This window comes from Tilletiaria anomala (assembly GCF_000711695.1).
Source record: "Tilletiaria anomala UBC 951 chromosome Unknown K437scaffold_62, whole genome shotgun sequence".
Lineage (NCBI taxonomy): Eukaryota > Fungi > Basidiomycota > Exobasidiomycetes > Georgefischeriales > Tilletiariaceae > Tilletiaria > Tilletiaria anomala.
Genome location: NW_013546960.1, coordinates 22,839 through 45,306, shown reverse-complemented (window position 1 = coordinate 45,306; position 22,468 = coordinate 22,839). Strand labels below are relative to the sequence as shown.

The 22,468-nt window shown below is 59.1% G+C and overlaps 10 protein-coding genes across 10 annotated transcripts; 3 read left to right on the top strand and 7 right to left on the bottom strand.

Annotated features, from left to right (window-relative positions):
- Positions 1 to 143: 143 nt before the first annotated feature.
- Positions 144 to 1,126, top strand: K437DRAFT_248507 (uncharacterized protein). Its single transcript, XM_013386885.1, has 4 exons — positions 144 to 252; positions 332 to 544; positions 628 to 811; positions 886 to 1,126. Exons 1-4 carry the CDS (start codon positions 232 to 234, stop codon positions 1,032 to 1,034), a joined length of 567 nt encoding a protein of 188 aa, XP_013242339.1. The 5' UTR covers positions 144 to 231; the 3' UTR covers positions 1,035 to 1,126.
- A 120-nt stretch (positions 1,127 to 1,246) lies between these two features.
- K437DRAFT_225669 (YTH-domain-containing protein) lies at positions 1,247 to 2,364 on the bottom strand (the record flags this gene model as incomplete). Its single annotated transcript, XM_013386884.1, has 3 exons — positions 1,247 to 1,767; positions 1,833 to 1,948; positions 2,030 to 2,364. 3 exons carry the CDS (start codon positions 2,362 to 2,364, stop codon positions 1,247 to 1,249), a joined length of 972 nt encoding a protein of 323 aa, XP_013242338.1.
- A 3,138-nt stretch (positions 2,365 to 5,502) lies between these two features.
- Positions 5,503 to 6,335, bottom strand: K437DRAFT_153177 (uncharacterized protein). The gene has a single exon (XM_013386883.1). The coding sequence runs from the start codon at positions 6,149 to 6,151 to the stop codon at positions 5,687 to 5,689; it is 465 nt and encodes a 154-aa protein (XP_013242337.1). The 5' UTR covers positions 6,152 to 6,335; the 3' UTR covers positions 5,503 to 5,686.
- An 879-nt stretch (positions 6,336 to 7,214) lies between these two features.
- On the bottom strand, positions 7,215 to 8,122 carry K437DRAFT_225656 (uncharacterized protein; the record flags this gene model as incomplete). The annotated part of the gene is made up of 3 exons (XM_013386882.1): positions 7,215 to 7,396; positions 7,497 to 7,782; positions 7,928 to 8,122. 3 exons carry the CDS (start codon positions 8,120 to 8,122, stop codon positions 7,215 to 7,217), a joined length of 663 nt encoding a protein of 220 aa, XP_013242336.1.
- Positions 8,123 to 9,169: 1,047 nt separating this feature from the next.
- On the top strand, positions 9,170 to 9,584 carry K437DRAFT_153165 (uncharacterized protein). The gene has a single exon (XM_013386881.1). It carries the CDS (start codon positions 9,278 to 9,280, stop codon positions 9,494 to 9,496), a length of 219 nt encoding a protein of 72 aa, XP_013242335.1. The 5' UTR covers positions 9,170 to 9,277; the 3' UTR covers positions 9,497 to 9,584.
- A 1,143-nt stretch (positions 9,585 to 10,727) lies between these two features.
- K437DRAFT_269152 (uncharacterized protein) lies at positions 10,728 to 11,528 on the bottom strand (the record flags this gene model as incomplete). The annotated part of the gene is made up of 2 exons (XM_013386880.1): positions 10,728 to 11,175; positions 11,278 to 11,528. The coding sequence occupies 2 exons, from the start codon at positions 11,526 to 11,528 to the stop codon at positions 10,728 to 10,730; spliced, it is 699 nt and encodes a 232-aa protein (XP_013242334.1).
- A 1,119-nt stretch (positions 11,529 to 12,647) lies between these two features.
- K437DRAFT_153150 (uncharacterized protein) lies at positions 12,648 to 13,119 on the bottom strand. Its single transcript, XM_013386879.1, has one exon. It carries the CDS (start codon positions 12,952 to 12,954, stop codon positions 12,694 to 12,696), a length of 261 nt encoding a protein of 86 aa, XP_013242333.1. The 5' UTR covers positions 12,955 to 13,119; the 3' UTR covers positions 12,648 to 12,693.
- Positions 12,661 to 14,909, bottom strand: K437DRAFT_274925 (uncharacterized protein). Its single transcript, XM_013386878.1, has 2 exons — positions 14,347 to 14,909; positions 12,661 to 14,269 (listed from the first exon to the last, which is right to left on the bottom strand). Exons 1-2 carry the CDS (start codon positions 14,764 to 14,766, stop codon positions 13,121 to 13,123), a joined length of 1,569 nt encoding a protein of 522 aa, XP_013242332.1. The 5' UTR covers positions 14,767 to 14,909; the 3' UTR covers positions 12,661 to 13,120.
- A 241-nt stretch (positions 14,910 to 15,150) lies between these two features.
- K437DRAFT_257520 (putative COP1-coatomer complex alpha chain of secretory pathway vesicles) lies at positions 15,151 to 19,784 on the top strand. The gene is made up of 3 exons (XM_013386877.1): positions 15,151 to 15,591; positions 15,683 to 19,339; positions 19,429 to 19,784. The coding sequence occupies exons 1-3, from the start codon at positions 15,574 to 15,576 to the stop codon at positions 19,681 to 19,683; spliced, it is 3,930 nt and encodes a 1,309-aa protein (XP_013242331.1). The 5' UTR covers positions 15,151 to 15,573; the 3' UTR covers positions 19,684 to 19,784.
- Positions 19,768 to 21,604, bottom strand: K437DRAFT_153051 (uncharacterized protein). Its single transcript, XM_013386876.1, has 3 exons — positions 21,082 to 21,604; positions 20,128 to 21,008; positions 19,768 to 20,032 (listed from the first exon to the last, which is right to left on the bottom strand). The coding sequence occupies exons 1-3, from the start codon at positions 21,370 to 21,372 to the stop codon at positions 19,966 to 19,968; spliced, it is 1,239 nt and encodes a 412-aa protein (XP_013242330.1). The 5' UTR covers positions 21,373 to 21,604; the 3' UTR covers positions 19,768 to 19,965.
- Positions 21,605 to 22,468: the final 864 nt, after the last annotated feature.

Genomic DNA, 22,468 nt, shown 5'->3' with positions numbered 1-22,468 from the left:
GAGCTCAAGGTTCGTGATGTCGAGACCCCAAGGCTCCACAACTCAACAATCCCCCAATACACGGATCGGCCTTGCGTTGTGTGCTTATGTGATCACTTCTAACATCAATAACTTTGCTATTCATCGCTTTCCCCACTGTCAAAATACACCTGCGCTTCATACTCGCTCTTTCATTCTAACAGCTCAGGAGCCTCAAAAGCACTTGGACTAAGGCTCGTCGTGAACAACATCATGCGCGTCTCTAATCAAGAGGTGAGCGCATCGAGAGGGTGCCCATCTCGGTGTGTGTGTGGGCAAGCAAATGCGTAGTCTGACGATGGTATCCTTGCAGTTTCTCACTCGCCTCGAAGCGCAGTTCGCAGCTAGCAAGGAGAAGCACACCATCTTCCTGACAAAGAAACGTCTCAGTACAGAGTATGACCTCGAGGGGGATGCACAAATGCAAGAGGCTTCTGCAAGCTCCAGCTCTCCCGGTCACACGCTCATCTTCCGAGTGACCGATGGCAATGAGGACAAGAAGAAGCGTGTTAAATTCAGCACTCTAGTGAGTCCAACAAGCTCGACCCGGCCCGGCTCGACAGATGATGAAGTGAGGAGCTCCAGCTAAAAGAATATCATGAAACACAGGTAAAAGCACCCGAGCTCGAGAAGTTTGAAATACTCTATCTTCCGCTGATGAAGGCGCAAATGGCGAATTCGTTGCGAAAGCGTGACAAAGCAAAAGAGCGCAAGGTAGACAAGCTGCTTGTTGCAAAGAAAAAGGAGATCGATGAGAATGGTGGGAAGGTCAAGCTTGCCGGTGTTGGGAGAAGTGAGTGCTAGAATTATTGCGCTCGAGCTTGCCATCACTCACAGATGGTTCCGGTGCATTGCAATACCCTACAGAACGAGGCGCAGGGCATCGGAAACGACAGCGAGCAGAGAAACGGGCAAGCAAGGTCAGGAAGGATAAGGCGATCGCACATCAGCCCCAACAAGCAACAGCGCGACCCAGTGGCGCCTCTCACCAGTTAGCACAGGCAGCGCAACGATGAGATGGCGAGCAGGGATGTATTAAGGGGTGAAGCATCCGAGCATAAAGAAGGAACCCGCGTTGGTGTGATACAGCTGAAGGAGCTTATAATACAAAGCTTGCTTATCATGGTCAGATTGTCCTTCCCGTTGCCTCCTGCATTTCAATCTTTCTTTCATCTTTGAAGATGACAGCGTACGGTGGTCGATGGATACTTTGCAAAATGACAGCTGTCTACGCATGGGGAAAGCCTGGGCTCGGCTGTGGAGAGGGAATGTAAGGCTGCGAGCCGCGCTGCCGTTGCTGCTGGAGGAATGGTTGTTGCGGAAGTTGGGTTTGGTACTGTGGGGGTCGGTTGAGGAATAGATTCTGCAGCTGCTGTTGGTAGCGCAAGGATGCAGCTGGGTCGCTGCCAAAGAAAGGTGTTGCCTGCTGGTAGAATGGCATGGGCGAGGATGTAGGCATGGGCAGCAGCACATGAGGTGGAGGAGCGGACATCATGCCGCTGGCCGGATGCGGTAAGCCGGGCGTACCGGTGGGTTGTCCAACAGAACCGGCGGCGGCTGCAGCAGCAGCAGTGGCCGCCTTCTTCTGTGCCTCGTTCTGATGTGACTGCATCTCGTAGAAAGCAAAGTCCTGAAGAAGAGAGGTCTTGGCTGGGAACTCGGCCATGATGCGGAGCATCTCTTGTCCGACATTAGAGGGAAGCTCTTGAGTATCACGGCTCTGCGTGACCGGTTTTTGCTCTGTCGTGTCTGCAGGTGCCCAAATGATGTGTCAGAGGATATCAGACAGCAGCTGGCATGGAAGGCAGACTTACTCGTTAAGCGGAGATGGCGCAGCTGGTTGTTCGGCAAATCCTTGACGTAAATCCACCTGACCTTGAAGATGCCTTTCCACTTATTCTCCTGTGCCCAGACGTTACTCGTCGTGTTGCTGGAGGGGAGAGGGGAAAACAAGTGACAGGAGAGCTCGCGATCAGACACGTCCTAGTTTGGTGCTAAGCGGACGACATACTAATCAAGTGGGCTGAGCATCTCGGCCATACCGCAGAAGTGCCCGCTAGCGTTGACCGAGTAGAAGAGGTAGATCGGCGGTCCTTGGCCAGCTGCCCCATCGGCAGATGCGACTGAAGCTGGGGCAGCAGGCAGGTTCTTCGTCTCGCGGAACGCTCTATCAAGGCGTGCGTTGCCCTTCTCCGTGCTGGCCCAAATCTCATGCTTGAGTGACTTGTGTACGTCGTCCTCGGTGAAGCTCTTGATGACAAAGAAGCGCGCGCCAGGGGGTGGACACAGGTAAGGAAAGTCGACCGGATTGAAGTGGCGCTCCGCAACGAGGCGATTGGCTTCCATGATCAGATGCGGTGGGATCTTGTTTGAGAGCGCCGAGCTGTTGTGGCCCGTACCAACCCCATGGCTTGCACCGTCAAGACTTGGATCAGGGCCCATCGGCGGCTGGAAAGGTACACCAAGGCTGGCGCTGCCACCACCGCCAGGCAACGCACCAAAAGGCATCTGCGGCAGCATAGCCTGCATTTGCGGCTGCTGTATAGTCGGAGCGGCGAATCGCTGCGGCAATGGCGCCAGTGGCGGGCATGGAGAGATGGCGGCGAGCGGATGTGCCTGCGCGAATGAGGAAAGATCCATCGGGCCGGTTGCGTGAGCAGGGTTCTCCAACTGTTGCTGGGCAGCGAAAGATGCATCCCCAGTGGGCGTGCGCTCTTGCAGAGTGGAGGGAGTGACGCTGACGTCGAACTCGCTCACATCACCCTCTGCGAAAGCATTGTTCGCTGCTTTGGTCCCCGAAGCGGGGGTGGGTGTAGCGGGGGCCAACGGCCACCTGAATGATTCACTCTGTGAGGCAGGTAGCGCCGTGTACGGCCCAGCGAGAGGATTGCCATGTTGCTGATGACCACCACCACTACGCATGTGTACCCTGTTCGCGCGTGCATGAGCTCCGGTCAGGCCACCGCTTGCACCGGCCGCCGCCGCCGCAGCACCTCCAGTACCACGACCACCATTGCGGTGCATAGCCGCACTTTCGCCGTCCGCAAGTAGGGCGGTCTTCTCCGACCGAGGGATGTACACGACCGGGCTCGAGCTTGAGTCGGCACGAGAGTGGCCATGGCCTATGGGCGGGACATACGCCGAGGCGCTGACAGGCCCGGCCAAGGGCCGTGAGGAGGATGTGGCTGACGCGCGAGCAGCTAGCGTTTCTGGGTCAGTGATGAGGGACGGCAGCTTGCGCAGCTGCGAAGATGGTCTGGCAGAGGGCAAGGAATTGTTTACTTGATTCGAATGTGACTGCGAGCGGTCACGGTCATTTTCGCCATCTCGAAGCTGTACATTGGCAAGGTCACGCTGTACGCTTGCCAGATCGCTCGCATTCGCGTAGTTGAGCGGCGACGCTGCTCCCTTGACGGCCCCAGTCCCAGCTCCGGCGCCGGCCGAGGGAGAAAAACGAGTAGTTGGCGACCCACGGAGATTGCTCGCCGAGCGAGGCTGCTCGTCGATCAGCCATGGCGCGCTGGAGCTGGTGTGTGTAGGAGTGAGAGGCGAATGCGGAAGTGGCGACGAGGTCGGGCCGTCACTGTTGCTGTTCCCGTTGCAATTACTGTTGGAGTACCCTGCCGCTGCTGCTACTTTTCCGTACCTCTGTCGCTCGTACTGCTCGATCCCGTCCGGAGGCGCGATGTCAAGCGTGCTGCTCCGGATGGGCTGCTTCAATCCTGCGCTGATGCCCGGAGCGTCGTTCGCAGTCGCACCAGTGCTGGGATTCGGCGGGCGGTTCGCATCCGCTGGACCGAACCGACTCACGAGCGACGGGAGCGCTGCTGTGCCTGTTCTTCCCGAGCCAGGACCAAGCGAGGAGTGGCTGGAGCGATAGCTAAGGCTCTGATGTCTGCGGATGGCAGCAGGGCTGGCATTGTTACTGGGGTGACGACTAGGTGACGCTGAGCGCTGAGCGCCTGCACTTCCGAAGGGACCCCTGTCCAGTCCGCTAATAGGCAGCTGATCGTCCGCATGTGGTACGATGGGGCTGAGCAACGCCGAGGTGCGCGGGGAGCCGGTGAAGGGCCCACCACCACCAGCAACGCCGCTGCCGCTGCTGCCGACGAGCTCCGTGACGGGGCTGTCCCACGGCGATCGTACGCTCCTGTGTTCGAGACGGCTGCGTGAGGAGATGGAGCCTGTGGGACTCACGAGACTGGCACCGAGGGGCCCGACGCCATTCGCATTGCCGTTGAGGCCGCTGGTCCGCGAGTCTGGCTGCGAAGAGTAGCGATGGTGCTTGACGACATTTGCCATCTGTTCCTGCTCGTCTTCGTCGTCAAAGAAAGCATATCGGTAGTTGTGCTCTGCGACAAGCTGGTGCTGCGAATCGTCATCATCGTCATCATCTGCGTTGGCGTCTCTCTGTGCACCTGTGAGCTGCGGTAGCTGATGGTGCCGAAGGGACGAGAATTCAGGTTCTGAGACCAAAATGCGGCGTTTATTCAGAATCTATGCGAAAAAGAGGTGTACAGGAGCATGCACAGCAGCAACTCACTGGTAGAAGCACCCGTCCTGCTATTGGGCATGCTCTTGTTCCGCTGGACAGTTACCTTATCATATAGCGCCTGGTCATGCTTGTCATTCTTGGGAGCTGCACCTGCACTTGCAGCAGTGTGCAGTTCGCGCAGTGTGCCAGGATCCGTCGGAGCCTGCCGAGATGATGTGGTTGGTTGTCTACCGCTACTGCGTCCAGCTGCAGCAGGTGCGTTTCCGCGGTTCCATACTTCTCGCAGACCTTCCGAAGCGCCTCGTACCAGATCACTGCCCTGCTGCTGCTGGTCAAAAGGCAACGGCGGCCGCTCAAAGTGGCTATTGAGGCGCTGCATGCTCATCTCGCGCTGTCTCTGCTCGCTCTTGGCAGCGATCTTGCCTCCGGCCGAGGAGATGGTGTGGTTGCGCCTGACGGATACATTGTCCATGCCGGAGGCCGCGGAGCCGTTGTGGGATACCATCGTCGTGCCGGCGTCTGCAGCGCCTGTGGCTGATGCCATCTGCCAAGCGGAAGGCCCATCCAAGGCGCCGCTGCTGCTGCTTTGATGACTCCGAGGCGATGCTGCTGCAGTTGCCGCCGCAGGGGGGGAGGGCGGTTGCTGCTGCAGGAGCGACTGAAGGCCAGGCCTCGCTTTCCGGTTTGGCGAGGCTACTGCAACATCGGGCGACGATCCTGGCGCTGCGGGTGAGCTCGACGAGGACGCAGACGGAAAGGAGGCTATGGTGCCCCACTTGGAGCCATGGGCGGATGAGCCAGCCATGGTTGTTTGCCTGTTTGGATTCTTATATGCGTGCTCGCTCGCTCGCTCACTGCCCTTGCTGATGCAGCAAAAATTTGACCAAGAGCCTTTCCCTTGTCTCTAGCGATGGCCTCGCACGCAAACGTGAGGCATGAAATATCTAAGCACCCGTTTTACTTTGTTTGTACCGGTGCCTTGACTCGTTCTCGAGTCAAGCGCTGTGAGTCCGTCTCGGCAGCGGCGGCGGCTGATGAATGGTAGCAGACGTGCGATATCGAAAAGCAGGACCTCGAAGCAGCCAAGCACCGTCTGAGTAAAATGCAGTGTAGTTTGCGGCCCGCTCGAGTGAAATTTGCCTTTGTCTTGCAGCCGCCTGGTTGATGCTATCTTTATCTCGATGCCGTACACCTTGGCGACTCTGGCCAGGCCGAGAGGCGAAGGGTGTAGCAATGTGTGCTACAACACAGCTTGCGGCTGCGTCTCGCTCGGACAGACCACCCAAGACCGGAGCGACAGATGAGTCGAGAGACCACCAAGGCAAGACAGCCGAGGCCCGAGCGTCGATTGGTCCTTCCACGATATGCGCAGAGACCTCTACGTGTGCCCCACTGTTGGCCATGTCGTGGAATCGTGTTCCTCTTCAGAGGCGACGTGACGTTTTTGTCCTGTGCTCCATTCTCTTGTTCGATCTTTGCCGGTGCCGTTCCGGCCGGCGGAATCAAAACCATCCACCAGTCGCTCACTACTCGGCCCAACGCTCTGCCATCCGCAATCAAATGCAGTGCCATTGCATATCGCATGGACATCGCCAGCATTAGATGCCCAAGCCTGTCGCCATCACTCCATCTATCCATCCTAGCACTTCCGTCGGCAGCAGCTCCGAGTCTCCCGCCCGCTCGACTGCCAGAGCGACCACATCACTCTGAGCCGCGGCCGCAACCTGCCACGCGCATGCTCCGAGCACAGCCAAGTGAATGAGCGAACCAGTCACGAGCAGCTCTCCTCTCCGCCAGCGTCCGCCCGCAGCGCAAAGAGGAGGAAAAGAAGACATTCATATTCACAGTCAACGTCCTATGTAGTACAATTCGATTTGGGGGAACGGGGAAGGGCTCGTATGTGACCACGAACGGGAAGGCGGCGGCAGCGTGTATGTACACGTGCATACCCGCATCGAGTCGAGTGGCGTTGCATTACGTCGAGCAGGACATCGCGGGTGCCCGCGATGGCTAGCCAGGTGGCCGCCGGCCATGCATGCTTGCGCCGCAGCTGTCCGCGCGCGGCGAGAGAAGAACGAGGGCGAGGCGCTGCGAAAAAGTCCATTGGTCGCGTTCCGGATGGTGTTGTTGATAATGATGATGGAAAAGAAAGAAAAAATGCAGGAGAGGAGCGATGCGAAGGCAAGAGCGAAGGTAGACGGGGGATGATGGAGCTGGACGCTGGCGTTCCTTCCTTCCTTCGCTCGCCTGCTTGCGGCGAAGACAGAGCCTAAAGCAGTTCGCACAACTGAGTCTTCACTCGAACCCTACCCTCTTGGACCCGGTCCGGCGCAGCTTTGCGAGCCGGCGGACAGAGTACGGCAGAGTAGAACGGCGAGAAAAAGGGGTAGCATGTGCTGCTGAGGCTGTCGATCGCTGATTTGAATTGGAACGACGGTCTATAGGCCGGGTGTCGGCCTTATGCTGATGTAGTAGAAAAGAGCAGAAGGGAACTGGATAGGGGAGAAATGTCCTGGATTTGTGCATTCACATTGCATGCCAGCTAGCGAGCAAGCCTGGTAGCTACGCCTGCCGCAGCAGCAGCTGTTGTTGTTGTTGCTGCCGCTGCTTCATGACCCGTTATTGAGCACCTGTGCGCGGAGCAAGCCGATCAAAAGAGACACAGCATCAGCGTCAGCCCTCCGAACTTCCTCGCGACGGACTACGGGCTAAAAAGGAGGATGCGCCGCACCTGTTCCTTGAGTTGCACGGTCGGCAGCATCTGGGGCGGGTCGTACACCTTCCACATGAGCGGCTTGGGCGTGCCGTCAAAACCGTACATCTTGAGGTAGTACGCACTCTGACCGTAGTGCGTATCCAAGTGGATCTCAAAGCCGGACATGACTGGGGCGCGGGAGGGAAGGGAGAGTACGCATCATGCGATGGTTATAAACGATCAGCACGGCGAGTCGTCCGGTATGGGAGGTACGTGTTGGGCACTCACGTTCCGGCTGGTTGTACGGCTGCACGCTCTGGCTCGTCTTCGTGCACCTGCTAGCGATCTGTTGCATGCCGTCGCCCTTGAAAGGCTGCAGGCTGATGAAGTTGGACCCGTTGATGCTGTACGTGCCGTGCTGCCAGATCAGCTGCGCAGTCACGCAGTACGGGTTGTCCGCCTTTGGCTGGTAAATGTACAGCGCCTGCTCCCAATGAAAATCGTCGGTGAACGAGTAGGACATCCCCGCGGTGGTGGGGTAGGTAAACGTGTTGTTGGCTGGGTTGAAAAATTGCTGCAGTGGGGCGGGGAGGCAGTGTCAGCACGACGCTTGCATAGCGCTAGGCCTCCAAAGAGGTGAGAGTCAAGCTGGATGCACGTAGGCATACTTTCCCAAGCCTCCCTCAGCAGGTGCAATGCAATCTCACACGAAAACTCACCAGACCCGTGACGACGTTCCCCGAGCCCGAGCTCCACGTACCGCGGAGGCTCGTTACATTGTTCTGCTGTCCTATGTTTGTGCCCGTGGGGAGCTGCGCCTGTGCCGGCACAGGCGTGAGGGCGATGAGCGTCAGCAGCAGCGTTGGCAGCAGGAGCAGTGAGGAGAGGAGAGTTGGGACGAGCAGGAGCGTCATCCGAGTGCCTCGCTTGCGGTGCTGCTGCTGCTGCTGCGGGCATGCGCGTGCATGTTGACGCGAGCGCGGTGCTGCTGAGCAATGCGGCTGTTCCTGTGGCTGTGGTGATGTTCGCGATGGCTTGCTATGATCTTCATCCTGTCCTAGTGCAGTTGTGGTCCATCGCGCGGAAGAGTGTGCGTGTGCGTACGAGCACGAGCACATCAGTAGCTCGTCCTCGTCTCCCTCGTCATTGGCATCCTCCTCCTCCTCCTCCTTCTCTCTCTGCCAAGTGAACGGCGCCATGGGGGATCGCCTATGCGTCTCAGAGAAATAGGCAGTAAGCTTTGTGCCGCTGCGTCTTGACGACGACGACGCAGAGATTGATGAGGGCGATGATCGCGCGGCCATGGTGACGGTGTCGGGAGTGTGGGTGTGTGTGTGAGGCTGGCTGTGACTGTCGGCACCCTAAAAGATTGAAGGTGGCTTGACCAGGTGCTTTTGCTCTCCTAGGTGGATGACTGCTGCTCCCTGTCTCCACTCTCCACCAAAGGATGAGGGTATGAGTGTGTGTGTGTTTGCTCCGATGGGCACCTCTCGCGCGTCGCTGGGTCGCAGCTGGCCGGCTCGTTCACCAATAAGCGTCGATGACTCGCGGGAGACGGTCCATCAACATGAGGTGGTAGGCAGAGAGAGATGTGGGAGCCTGTTGCTACGCGAATGATGATGATGATGTTGATGGTGGTGGTGACGACGACGACGAGAGGCTGGGGTGGGCCCAAACGAGTGAGTTGGGGGGTTGTCAAGGAGGACGGGTGGAGGATTATGTTGCTGTCCAGCGCATTCATACCCGAGGGGCGACGCGCTGTGTTCTGCTGCCCTGTTGTTGCCTGACAAACATGATCTTAGAAAAGTGCTGCAGTGCCTCCGTGTTCTCTGACACAGGGGGAGAGACGCAGACTTTCAGCGCTGGGCCACAGTGAGAAGTCGTGAGCATATCGGATCGGCACACGGCCCAGCAGCGGAACAGCAGCAAAGCGGCATAGAATCACAGTGCACATTTTTGATTTGCATTTTGGTTGGCAGCCAGCGGTGAGCATCAGAACAGAGGCAGGCGCGGTCCCCCCTCCAAGAAACTCAACTCCTGTGCCACCAAGGGGTTCTGCGCTCCAGTGCATGTTTCCCCCTTCTCTCTCGCTATGCCTCATGATCACCGTTGGTAGTGGAGGAACAGGGGAGGCTGGCGGGCACACGGAACAGTATATTGGCGATTTGGACGAAGAACAAGCGCAAAAAGCACGGGAACAATCTAGGCCAGTTTCCAGGAGGTCCCGCACTTCCGTCGCCCAATGGGGAAAAGGGCTTGCTCACGGAACTGCGACGGAGAGAGCCTAGAAGTGAGCTGGGAACAACCCTACTTGAGCATCTACCACCACGCACCACAGCATCTTTGCACGGTAATCGTCATTTAGATCAGAAAGCTAGGTCCCGTCCGTGACCAAGCACTCGGTTCATTCTGCCTTGTCATTCGATACGCTCCCGAGGGGAAAGAGTGCGGGATGCAAGGGGCATGCACAAGGAACAGGTTGCAAGTCTCGAGGGAAGGGTCCTAGGTGGCGGGGTCAGAGGGACGGGGTGCAGACGGTACCCTGGGCCGAGCGACGGGGGGATGGGTGGGAGAGCATGCGACACCATCTATCCCAGTGGAAGAACGGCACGAGCAGCATGCCCTTGTAACGGGTGGTACTTTTGCCATTGATGGACGCATTTCGGACATGGTCCATGACTAATCCTGATGCATACGTACGAGCTGCGAGTGAGTGGCATCTCCTCTCTTCACAGAGCGCAGAAGCAGGCAGCGCCCGATGCTGGCGCTAAAGAAGCTGTCCCTGAGGGCCGAGCGATGCATTCTTGGATGTACGGGCACGGCTGCTGGAGCTACTGTCAAAGTCGAGTAGCCGATGCTCATGCTGACGCTGTTTGACAATGTACCAACGCGAAGGGATGTATCCAAGTCAAATGGTGAAACTGAACACTTGTTCATTGCTGATTGCCAAGGCCTGAGTTGTACGTGAGAGTGTTTTTGCCAACGGCCAGAGTCTCGGATGGGTATTTCCCCAAAGGGTTCGCGAGTGCACATGTAGGCCATCTCTTCCACATCAAGTCTCACTATTCCCTCGGTCTCCATGTTGGCGACCAAGGGTAATCCTTCTTCACGCTCGTGGTGGTGGTCATCCGCGATATTCCCTGCCGCCTGACGACTGATATCTCACGCCTGACCCATGCTGCCTCTGCGTTGCTTGGCAAGAAGCTCGCGTAAATGCGTGGACGCGTAGCGCTGCATCTGCATCCCGCACTGCGAACATGTGCACAATGCACTGCCACTGAGCGTGTCGTCGCGCGTCTCGGGGGCTGCGCGTTGTCATGTGTGCCTGCACGCACGCACTATGCAGGCATGCATATGCACAGGGACAGGGCAAGCGCTCATGAGCATGATGGAGTACAACGCAGCGGACTGGCCTGCGCGTCGCTCGTGTCGCGTTCGCGCGACGAATTGTCAATGTCCAGTGCGGTACGTGTTCCTGCCTGTTGTACATCTACATGATATCGCTCCCGGCCGCGCTGCCTAGAGCGCAACGGCTGCGGCGCCAGCGACGGCAATGAGAGCAGCGAGGGCGTGTGCGCCTGATGTGCCGAGGCTGCCGGCTGCTGCGTTCTTGGTGGTGGTGGTGGTGCTACTGCTGCTGGAGCTGGAGGAGCTGCTGCTGCTGCTGGAGCTGGAGATGCTCTGGCTGACTGACGTGGTGGACGTCGGCGTTGTCGTCGAGCCACTCGCAGCGGCCTGCTGGCCGGGTGCTGCGGCGCCCTGCTGGCTTCCATCACCGGCGCCGTTGTTGTTGCTGCCACACGAGGCGTTGGTGATTGTGCCCGACGACGTCGGGTCGCGGCAGGCGATCAGCTGCGTGCCATCCTCGCACTTGAGCGTCGCAAAGTCGCACGACACGACGTTCGAGGCGCTGTTCCCGATCGAAGAGGACATGCCCTGGAAGCTGTACTTGCAGTGGTCGTAGCAGCTGCGAGTGAGGGGGAAGAGGGTAAACAGATAAAATGAGAGAGAAGAAATCAGCGACGGGAAGAGAGAAAAGGGGAAAAAGGCGATGTGGCGCGGCACTAACACATTGACGCCCTGGTAAGTGTCGCACGTGTTGTCGATCTTGATACAGTTGGGCACGTTTGGGCCGCTCGAGGAGCCGCTGCCGCCTGCAGAGGAGGGACATTGGGCTACGCCGTTGAACGTGTTGCAGCCGCTCTGGCGCCGGTGAACTTGGGTGGCTAAGGGGGCAGCAGTGGCGGGGCTTCCGGCGACGGAGCCTGTCGCGATGAGCGCCGCAGTGGAGAGGAGGAAGGCGGCGGCGGTGAGCTGCATGGTGAGTTGCGCTGGGTTGCTTTGCTTGGTGCGTTTGGCGAATAGGCGCCGGTTGTCTGTGCAAGGAAAAGAGACAGGAGGAGCACAGGCAGAGGGATGAAGCTGATGTCTGTGAATGCAGGAGAGAAGCGGCGCGCGAGCGAGCGGTTTATATATTCAGGCGGCCTGTTCCTAATGCTCTGCTAGATGTGGTGCATGCGAACCGGCGGGAGCATAGCACAGCAGTCCATGTCTCCCCACACGAAGCCAAGCAGCAGTAGACGACGAAACGAGACGCGTGCAAACCATGTCTGCTGCTGCAGCGTCTGAAGATTGTATTCACCAATGCGTCAGCACGTTCTTTCCGCGCAAGAGAGGGAGAGGGAGCGTGTGTGTATGGGCGGGCGAGGGGCCGCAAGGCGAACCAAGACAGGGCTAAAAAGGATGAGCTAAGGGTCGAGACGAACTTCAATTCTCTCGTCCGAGACGAAACAGCGCTACCAAGTGAGCCGATCCATGACCGATGATCAGCCAGGCCAGACAATGAGGGCGATCGGCCAGCTGGTGAGCGAGTGGCGACTGGTGCGGGGCCGGTCGGTGTATGGTATGTATTCAACCTGTTTAACCCTCGAGAAGATGCGCCGCGAATCAGCGGCTAGAATGGTTGAAAGTATGGAGCAGGAGACGGTGGTGCAGCACTGCTGCTTTGCCGTGCTGTGCACTGCCTGCCTGATTCGCTCGGTGCGTCCGATGCAACAGCCGAGTGCCCAATTGCACCCTCCATAGCACCTGCGCTGTGTGCGGTTCCATTTTAATGTACATTAATGTACATTCACAAGTGCGGGGCGAGATGCCTCTCTCTCCCACTCTGGCCAAAGGAGCGAGGAAGCGGGACGGAGCTAGGCTAGGCCCCGAGGAGTGAGTGAGTGAGTGCGGTGCGGCGGAACGGAAGGAAATAGAGACTGCAGAAAGAGCGAAATGAAATAAATGGAAGCATGTGACATCCGTCGAGCGTTCCGCTGAGAGGGTTCCCGCGGCGAAAATGACAGCCGGGGGGCAGCAGCAGCAGGCAAGAAAAGGCATCGCCCTTGCCCTGGCACCGTGTCACAGACGCTGCGAAGCAAGGATGCATGCATATTCATTCAACTCGCGTGGACAAGTCTGGCCTCCCCTGAACGCGTCAAAATTACATACATACATACATACATACATACATACATATATTCATACACACACACACACACACACATTCACGCTTCGAAGGACTGCATCCCCTCACCGTGCCATGTGGACGGCAAGGTGCGGGATGCAAGGGGACGAGGGGAGGGTGTGCCGTGTTGGTAACAAAGTGGTGGGCGGTGGGCGGCGGCCCGCCAGTGATCGCCGCTCGACTCTCACAGACATCCATGTCCCACAGCACAAGCCGTATGTATACATACTCGTACATCGAGGGCTCGTCAGGCTCGATCAGCGCCCAGCTCCTCGTCCTGCCTGCTCGCTGCAGGGCAAGTCACTCGCCGTAACGCGCACCGCGCGGACATATGTGCTGCCCTTACGCCTGCACACTGCTGGCTACTACTCTCAAGCAAAGGAAAGGGAGGCGAAGCGCTGTGCTAGGCTACACCGCCCAGCAGCGGCGTATCAAACAGAAACCACAGCGGCGTTTGGTGCGATGCTCTACCCCCTTCCCCCTCGCTGCCTGTTCGCCTGCCATTCTCCTGCTCCTGCTCCTGCTCCTGCTCCTGCAGCCCTGCAGCCCCGCGCACATCGAGCACCATGCGCCCTGCGACGGGCCCCGCACGCATCGCGCCCTTAACCCTACTTGCTGCACGCGCACCCGCAGTGGCCGCTCGCACGGGCAGCTGCAGCCGGTTGCGCGCCTGCTGCGATGCAACCACGTCGCCGTGCGCCCCCCCGGACAATGACGGCGGCGCAGACGCACACCCCGGTTGCTCTTGTTGCACACGCGCGGTGAAATGCGCCCGCCCGCTGAGGTCGCGCGGCGGTCGCGTCGATGCCGGCGGCACGGACGATGGTGCTGCCGCTAAAGACGAAACGAGCGCTCGTGTCTGCGCCTGTGTGTCATGCTCGACTTGCCCATTGTTCTGCCTCTGCTCTGCCTCGCCGAGCAGCTGTGCCAGGCCTCTGGTCGTGAAGCCGCGCCGGAGCGTCCACCGAGCCCTGCGTCGGCGCGCCAAGCCGTGCGCGATGTCCGCGTCCGCGCGCAGGAGCACATGGCACTTCATCGCTCGTGGCGCGGGGCGTGGGCGTGCCTGTGCGCGCTTGACGGCGGAGACGCAAGCGCCGGCGTGCGCCAGGCGCAGCGGCTCTGTGCTTGCTGCCTTCTGTTTCGCCTCCACTTGCGGCGCCTCGTCGTCGCAGCAGCCAGAGCCGCCATCAGAGTCGGAGCCAGAGTCGGGCTCGTCAGGACGGTCGTGCAACATGAGGAAGCGCACGAGCTTGCGTTCGAGCATGGCGATCTGGCGTTCCGTCTGCTGGGCCTGCATGCGCACCGTCGCGGCGCCTTCCGTGTCCGTGCCGTCGTCCGCGTGCGACGCAGGCGCTGCCTCCTGCTCCGCGGCCGTGATGGGGAGGAGTAGACGGATGAGGAAGAGGTGCTTGGGGATGGAGAGCACTGGGCCAAAGAGCAGCAGCAGGTCCATCTCCCTCGTCATTGGCTGTGCGCTGCCTGGCACTGGCGCCGAGGCGAGGGACAGCGCAGAGTGCAGTGCATCAGAGAGCGCTTCGAGCGTGTCCAGCAGCTGTCGTATGCATAGAGAATACCCGAGGGGTCAGAGCGCTTGTTTCCGTGGTGCAGCAGCAGAAGCTGCGGACGCACCTGATCCTTCTTGCCTTTTGCCTTGCTGTTCCCTCGTCTGATGCTCGCAGCTCTACTGGCTGGCCCAGTCGGAGCTGAAGACCACTTCTTACGAGCTCCATGGGTGTTCTCTTGCTCACCGTCGTCTCCTTGCCATCCCCTTTGACTCCCTCGCTCTCGTTCTCGCTCCCGCTCCCGCTGCAGCAGCGCAACGGGCGACGACAGCTGCGCCTTGGCGTACAATGCATGGTGCAGCGTCGTCGTGAGCAGGCGCGTAGAGAGTTGAGCTAAAGCTCGAGCTTGCGCTGCGTGCGCGCAAGCCGGCTGCGGAAGAGTGGCGGCAAAGGTTGGTGCTGATGCTAACGGCGACGGTGACAGTGAGGAGGAAATTGCCGAGGGAACCACGTCGGTTGGCCCGAAAGTGGGGGTGGACACGAGCATCGCGCTTGCCGCGGGTCGCAGCCTGCAGCTGCCCTGGTCTCCACAGCTGCAGCTGCCCTCTAGGGTGTGTGCAGGTTGAAATCTGCCGTCTGCAGCTTGTGCCTTGCGCTACGTAGATGGTAGAGCCGTAGAGGGTAGAGAGCGCGTAGTGGTAGGCAACGATAGCAATACAAAAAGTGTTGGTTCGTCGTCTCTCTTGTTGAAAAGATCAGCGCGGCTGACCGCGTGCGTTGGCGAGGGTTGGTCACGTGATCTTTCCCACAAGTAGGGTTGCGGCATGTGGCGCGCGCGTGGCAGCGAGCGATAGGACAAGACAGGAAGCTTCTTCGCGGGTGCCGGGGAGTATACATACATGTGTAGCATCGCCCCTCAATCCCACGTATGCTTTGGACGGACGCATGGTCCTTGGTACAGCAGCAAACGCCTCGAGCAGAGTGTCAGCGCTGGCCCTCGGCAGCCGAAAACAGCAGTGTTTGCTCCCCTTTACACCACTGCGCGTCCTCGGGAGGCGAGCCGGATCGTGCAGCGATCCGCCTCCTCGACTGCCGCGTAAAGCCACCAAACGTGTGCAACCTCTTTCCCGAGCCGACGCATTCATCCAGCAGGTCTGGCTCTCGCCGGAAAAGGTACGAGGGAAACAAGCACGGGAAGGCTAGGCCGCCACGGTGTTGGTGCGTTGGTAGATAGGCCAGAGCAGCCACACGCGCAACGCCAGCGAGGACCGTCCTGCACCTCGCTTCCGATCTCCCCGAGGCAAGTAAACGATCTTTACCGCTTTTCCTCGGCAGCGACACAAGCTTGCCCATCATGCAGATGCTCACAAAGGTGAGCTGGAATCGGCTCTAACGTCTGATATCCTTCATGGCAGCGGGCTGACCCTGTGCATCTTCCCCCCTCTCCTCCCCCGGGGCGCCAGTTCGAGTCCAAGTCGAACCGGGTAAAAGGCATCGCCTTCCACCCGTCGCTGCCCCTGCTTGCCGCGACGCTGCACAATGGCTCCATCCAGCTGTGGAACTACCAGACGGGCACCATCTACGACCGGTTAGACGAGCACGATGGGCCCGTGCGCGGCATTTGCTTCCACCCTACCCAGCCGCTGCTCGTCAGCGGCGGCGACGACTACAAGATCAAGGTGTGGAACCACAAGACCCGTACGTGCCTCTTCACCCTCAACGGGCATCTCGACTATGTCCGCACCGTCTTCTTCCACCACACGCAGCCCTGGATCCTCTCGGCCAGCGACGATCAGACGATCCGAATCTGGAACTGGCAGAGCAGACAGTGCATCGCCATCCTGACGGGCCACAACCACTACATCATGTGCGCCCAGTTCCACCCCACAGAGGACTTGATCGTCAGCGCGTCCATGGACCAGACCGTGCGCGTGTGGGACATCTCTGGCCTCCGCAAGAAGAGCGCCGCCAGCAGCAGCAACGGCACAGCCAGCAGCATGCCCATGAGCATCGAGGAGCAGATCGCCCGCGCTGCGTCTGGTAGCGGCCTTCCCGGAGCGTTAGGCGGCCAGGCAGACCTCTTCGGCAGCACGGACGCCATGGTCAAGTACGTTCTCGAAGGCCACGACCGCGGTGTCAACTGGGCGTCGTTCCATCCGACGCTGCCGCTCATCGTCTCTGCCGGCGATGACCGCCAGGTGAAGCTGTGGCGCATGAGCGAGACCAAAGCGTGGGAGGTCGACACGTGCCGCGGGCATTTCAACAATGTCTCCTCTGCCCTCTTCCATCCGCGGCATGAGCTGATCATCTCCGACGCCGAAGACAAGACGATCCGCGTGTGGGACATGGGCAAGCGGACCGCCGTGCAGACCTTCCGACGCGAGGCGGACCGCTTCTGGGTGCTCACCGCCCATCCGAAGCTCAACCTCTTCGCAGCAGGCCACGATTCCGGGTTGATCGTCTTCAAGCTCGAGCGCGAGCGCCCTGCCTTCAGCGTGCACCAGCAGACTCTGTATTACGTGCGTGACAAGCAGATCCGACAGCTAGACTACCAGACGGGGACCGATCATGCCGTGCTCAGCGTCAAGAAGCTTGGCAGCGCCTACGTGCAGCCGCGCACGCTTAGCTTCAACCCGGCCGAGCGCAGCGTGCTCGTCGTCTCCGCCAATAGTGGTGCTTCCTCCAACACTAACGGGGACGCGCCAGCGCAACAGGGCGTCTACGACCTCGCGCCGCTGCCGCGTGAAGGCGCCGCCGTCGCTGGATTGACGCAGGACCTGCAGGATTCTGGCGCAGTCGGAAAGCGCGGCCATGGCTCGTCAGCCATCTTTGTCGCGCGCAACAGGATCGCCGTGCTCGACCGCGTCGCGCAGCAGATCGAGATCCGCGACCTGAGCAACAACGTGACTAAGGCCTTTCCGTGCCCGCAAAGCCGCGGTGGCGGCGGCGACAGCGGCAATGCCTCTGTGGTGCCGACGACGACGCACGAGATCTTCTTTGGCGGCACCGCGTCGCTGCTGCTCAGCACGAACAGCGGCGTCATCATGTACGACATCCAGCAGCAGAAGATCCTCGGCGAGCTCGCCAGTCCGTTGGTCAAGTACATCGCCTGGAGCGCAGACGGCAACTCAGTCGCGCTGCTGTCCAAGCACACCATCACCATCGCCAACAAGTCTCTCGGGCAGTCGACGCTGATCCACGAGACGATTCGCATCAAGAGCGCCTGCTGGGATGACACCGGCGTGCTCATCTACACGACGCTTAACCACATCAAATACGCATTACCCAACGGGGACAGCGGCATCATCAAGACGTTGCAGCAACCCGTGTACGTCACGCGCGTCAAGGGCAAAACCGTCAGCGTCCTCGATCGGACCGCTCGCCCAAAGAACATCGTCATCGACCCGACTGAGTACAGGTTCAAGCTCGCACTTAGCATGGGCAACTACGACGAAGTGCTCAGCATCATCAAGAACAGCAACCTCGTGGGGCAGGCCATCATCGCCTACCTCCAAAAGAAGGGCTACCCCGAGATCGCGCTGCATTTCGTCAACGACAAGACCACGCGCTTCGACCTCGCGATTGAGTGCGGCAATCTTGACGTTGCACTCGAGACCGCCGAGGCCATTGGCGCCGACGAGGTGTGGCAGCGCCTCGCGGAAGCCGCGCTCAAATTGGGAAACGTCAAAGTCGTCGAGCGTGCGTACCAGCGCATCAAAGCCTTCGAAAAGCTCTCTTTCCTTTACCTCATCACCGGTAACGTCGACAAGCTCGCCAAGATGAGCGTCATTGCCGAGCGGCGTGGCGACGCGATGAGCAGGTACCATAATGCGCTCTACCTTGGCGATGCGCACAAGCAGGTCGAGCTGCTCAAGGATGTAGGCATGGACGCGCTCGCTTACGCCACCGCCCGCTCGCACGGACTCCTCGACGACGCAGCTGCCATCGCGGATGCTGCCGGCGCGACACCTGGCATGACCGGCCTGGAGACTGGCGGCGATGATGTGCAGTCCAACATGCAGCCGCTCCGGCCCCCGCAAATCGTCACGCCGGCGTACAAGTACGCCTGGCCCGTGCTGCCCGGTAAGGAGAGCTTCTTTGACAAGGCACTCGTCGCTAACGCCGAGGATGGACAGGTCATCTTCAAGGACAACGCCGTCGCGGAGGCCGTCGATGCGGACGAGTGGCTTGAGGCAGACGGCTTTGCGGATGCCGAGGAGGAGATCGACGATCCAGATGGTATCCTTGCTGCCGCAGGCACTACTGCCACCGGCGGTGTCTTGGCTAGCACCACTGCTATAGCGTCTGCCGCTGCGGCGGAGGAAGCATGGGATCTCGAGGAAACCGAGCTCCCCGTCAACTCGTTCGATGCCCCCGTCGTCACACCCCTCGGCGACCGACCGCTCGAGGGCACTGAGCCAGGCTCGAGCGAGACGGAGCATTGGCTGCGCAACTCGGCCCTCGCGGCGGATCACTGCGCTGCCGGCAGCTTCAAGACTGCCATGACGCTCCTTTCGCGCCAAGTGGGTGTTGTACACTTTGCGCCGCTGAAGCAGCTCTTCCTCACGCTCTCCGTAGCGGCCAAAGCTAGTATCCCCGGCGCACCGGCGCTCGATCCGCTCGAGTTGCCGCTTCGCCGCAATCTTGACGAGACGAGCAAGCAGAAGGTCCTCCCTGCGCGGCTGTGGAGCGTGCGCGATCTCAGCAGTGGCGAACTGCAGGAGGCGTATAAGGCGGTCAACGGCAACAAACTCGAAGATGCGCAGACCATCTTCCGGGGCCTGCTCTACAAGCTCGTCCTTACCGTCGCCATCGACGAGGCCGAAGCAGCTGAGATCAACGACTTGCTGCTCCTTTGCCGCGAGTACCTGCTCGGTATCTCCATTGAGCTCGAGCGCCGCGAGAGCGCAAAGGCCGATCCCTCATTTACTAGCAGCCCGCGCGGTCTGGAGCTCGCCGCGCTCTTCACACATGCGCAGATGCAGTCGCCGCACTTGACCATCGCGCTGCGCTCCGCTATGAATGTCGCAAGCAAGGCGGGCAACTTTGTCATGGCGGCCAGCTTTGCCAACCGCTTGCTGGCGCTCCATCCGCCACCGCCTGAGCGCGTCGCACAGCAGGTGAGCCCGCCGCACAATACTCCTCTTCTCCCTAATCTCTGTGCGCTTGCTGATGCATACCTGCGCATTCTTCTTTTTTCGGTTGTCAGGCGCAGCAAGTCCTTTCAGTCGCGGACCGCTCACCACGGGACGCAGTGCCAGTGCCAAGCTACGACCCACGCGAGCGCAGCTTTGTCATCTGTGGCGCCTCGCACACACTCATCCCCGCCGCAGACGCTGGAGGCGCAGTAACGGATCCGCTCACGCAGCAGGCGTACTTGCCAGAGTACAAAGGGACGCTCTGCAGGATCACCGGTATCAGCGAGATCGGCAAGATCACCTCCGGGTTGCGGCCTCTCGCTTGAATATGAACGAAACTTGGAAGGTGGAAGTGAAGACGCGAAAGATGACGAAGAGCCTCCCTGTAGATTGTGAATGACCTCAAAATGAACGATTCGTGAAGTGGTCAGCGTCCATTCAACGTGCCATTTTAGATATACAGCAAGGAGTGGAGTTTTAATCTAGCATCTAGGAGAGCAGGTATGCGCATGTGATGAGGCAGCGATCTTGAAGAGAGATGGGTGCAGCGCATCTTCTGAATGTGTGCAGGCAAGGAGCAGAGTTTGTGACTGATTCGATGGTGGTGCTCATGCAGTAGCGTGCAAGTGGATGGTCTGGTTCGAGAGCAAGTAGTCGTACGCGCTCTTGTTTGCCCTTTACAAAAAGGGACATGTAAGGGCGAGTAAAGTCCCTCAGCACGGGCCGCGAGGATGCCAGTGCCTACAGCCCCCACCCCTCTTTGCACTCACTCGATCGTCTCCTGCACCTCCTTGGGGAGCAGCGGCTCTTTCTCTGTCGCCCCGACGTTGTCGCCTGCGCCATTCGCTGGAGTCGACTCCTTGCGGAAGCCGGTGCTCTCCTCGGCGACGCGGTGGTACGTGCCCCACTTTGCAAAATCGGCGAGGGAGGCATTGCTGCTGCCGTTAACCTCTACATTAGCATTGCCATTTTCTTTGTATACTGTGCGCCTGTTGGCGTCGACCTGGGCCTTCACGTCGGCGTCCGTTGCTTCTTTTTTCTTGGACGATTCCCAGGACAGCATGCCCTTGTAAAATGGGATGCCGATCGCGTTGCAGTACTGCTCCAGCACGTGGTTCGGCTCGGCAAGTAGCGTGCTCGCTTCGATCAGCGGCGGCGGCATGGGCTGCGAGATGGGCACGCCGTCTGTTCCGACGCCTCTTTTCTTCCTCGACACATGCTCTTGCCCATCCTCCTTGTTAGAAGCGGCAGCATCGGCATCGACGTGGAAGTCGCTCTGCGGGTTGGAGATCCAAGCGTGCAGCAGTGCTAGCTCTTTGTAACCTGCCTCTGCGCCATCGAAGTACTCGAACCCTCCAGCACCCTCCTGCGCGCACTTGTAGTACGACAGCACAGATTTGTTCGGCGTGCGGATGAGGAATGTATGTTTGAATTGTCGCAGGAGGGCAGTGGGCAGCGCAGTCGGGTTGCTCTTGACGCTTGTGCCGAAATCAGCAGCTAGCGGCTTAGAGAAGTCAGGTAAAGGCGTCTTAACGACCGGCTCGGACGGCTTGACGGGCGGCTGGTACTCTGGCGAAGTCGGGTGGTAGACGCGCGAGCCAGGGTGCAGAGCTTGCAGTGTCGAGGCCGGGAAGATATATTGGGCCATATCCTTGCGACCGACGGAAATACTGAGGTTTAGTTTTGACACTTTCGCGAGAGCTCGCCACCTTCCGTCGACATACCTTGATGAAAATATATTTTTTACCCCCGATATCCTTTCCCTTTCCCTGGACCAGATCCTCCATGACCTCCTTGAGGCCCCTCTCGTACCTATGCGGGTCGGACCTACATTCCTTCTCCTTGAAACGGTAGATCTGCCGCTCCTTGCTGAAGTACGCTGCGTCGCCGGTCGGCTCATGGAAGGTGATGGTGTCGTGGGAGCGCTGGATGAACGCGCGCTCGAACGCCGTCGAGCAAGAGCGCGGGAGACACCAGATGATGGTGGGCTCGAGGCATGCTGCTGTGCCGGTCATGTTGTCGATTCTACGTTTCTTCCTGTTGATAAAATTAAACTTTTGAAGTAGTAGCAATTTGGAATGACTGGCGATGCTTGAGCTGGTAAGACTGAATCTAATACCCTGTTTCGCTCGCTGGGCTCTAAGGGTCTGATCTGTCTAGAAGCTTGCTTGTCACGCACTGCAATCGGCAATACGTTCAGAGATCGGACGACGCAGCAGATCAAACAAAGCGTTTAAGTATCTAGGTTGTTGGTAATTCAAGTAAAAGAGGCAAAGCGTCGATTCCCTTTTCCAATGTGATGAACACTGCCACTCGCGAGATCTTTGTCCCCTTCGTTTTATTGCCTATCGAGACTGAAGCCCCGAGAGAAACTTCCTTGCGGTATCTAAGAGGGACATGCATCAAGAGAGAGAGAGACAGAGTGGGGAGAGGCTGGGTCCGAGGATGGTAAGGATTGATGTTAGAATACGCTCTGATTTCAGAGGTTGCCATCGCTGCTTGAAAACCTGCAACCATGTGCAGATGCTGTTCCAGCTGTGCATTTAGTGGGGAGGTTCGGGCCGATGAATGAGTGGTGGTGGAAGGAAGGAAGGAACGAAAGAAACGAAAGCATCGTCTGATGATATCTTGTCGAGCTGTGGATAGCGTAGTCCGTTGTGTTACCCGACAACCGGTCAAAGAGCCTGGTCCAACTTGCTCGCATGTATCTCCTTACCAACCCTCGACCGTCAGACAGCCAAGGTAATGCAATCATCATCGGTACGGCCGACGACCTTCCATCGCAAGCGCGTGCCCTGCACCTACTGCGAACATTCACTTTCTGACGGGACGGTGAGTGAGCTATGAGCCACGCCTTGTCCGCAAATCTGTGACCCTGCCATGTAGGTCGCTTGGCTGTTTTGTTCTCTACAGTGTCAACGCAGTAGCATGATACCTGGCCTGGAACTACTTGGATTCCATCTGTCTCATTGCCTCATCTTCTCGTCTAGGCTCATGCTACGCGAAAAGTCTAGCGCTCGGAGCCGTGTACGCGCGTAAACGCATGTTCCCCAGCGTGGTAGATGACTCGTGTGTCGCTCGCTCCTACATGTCAGGTAACCTCGACCCTCA

What these genes read in the sequence shown, in the direction of transcription:
- K437DRAFT_153165 (XM_013386881.1), top strand. Translation starts at nt 9,278, where the DNA reads ATGTTTCCCCCTTCTCTCTCGCTATGCCTCATGATCACCGTTGGTAGT.
- K437DRAFT_153150 (XM_013386879.1), bottom strand. Translation starts at nt 12,954, where the DNA reads ATGTACGAGTATGTATACATACGGCTTGTGCTGTGGGACATGGATGTC.
- K437DRAFT_257520 (XM_013386877.1), top strand. An exon ending in CTGAGCGCGTCGCACAGCAG is followed by an intron (nt 19,340 to 19,428) that starts GTGAGCCCGCCG and finishes TTCGGTTGTCAG; the next exon opens with GCGCAGCAAGTCCTTTCAGT.
- K437DRAFT_153177 (XM_013386883.1), bottom strand. Translation starts at nt 6,151, where the DNA reads ATGGATAGATGGAGTGATGGCGACAGGCTTGGGCATCTAATGCTGGCG.
- K437DRAFT_248507 (XM_013386885.1), top strand. Translation starts at nt 232, where the DNA reads ATGCGCGTCTCTAATCAAGAG. An exon ending in TGCGCGTCTCTAATCAAGAG is followed by an intron (nt 253 to 331) that starts GTGAGCGCATCG and finishes GTATCCTTGCAG; the next exon opens with TTTCTCACTCGCCTCGAAGC. An exon ending in GTGTTAAATTCAGCACTCTA is followed by an intron (nt 545 to 627) that starts GTGAGTCCAACA and finishes CATGAAACACAG; the next exon opens with GTAAAAGCACCCGAGCTCGA.
- K437DRAFT_153051 (XM_013386876.1), bottom strand. Translation starts at nt 21,372, where the DNA reads ATGACCGGCACAGCAGCATGCCTCGAGCCCACCATCATCTGGTGTCTC. An exon ending in AAAAATATATTTTCATCAAG is followed by an intron (nt 21,009 to 21,081) that starts GTATGTCGACGG and finishes GTCGGTCGCAAG; the next exon opens with GATATGGCCCAATATATCTT. An exon ending in GAGGTGCAGGAGACGATCGA is followed by an intron (nt 20,033 to 20,127) that starts GTGAGTGCAAAG and finishes CTTTTTGTAAAG; the next exon opens with GGCAAACAAGAGCGCGTACG.
- K437DRAFT_274925 (XM_013386878.1), bottom strand. Translation starts at nt 14,766, where the DNA reads ATGCTCGTGTCCACCCCCACTTTCGGGCCAACCGACGTGGTTCCCTCG. An exon ending in CAAAAGGCAAGAAGGATCAG is followed by an intron (nt 14,270 to 14,346) that starts GTGCGTCCGCAG and finishes TGCATACGACAG; the next exon opens with CTGCTGGACACGCTCGAAGC.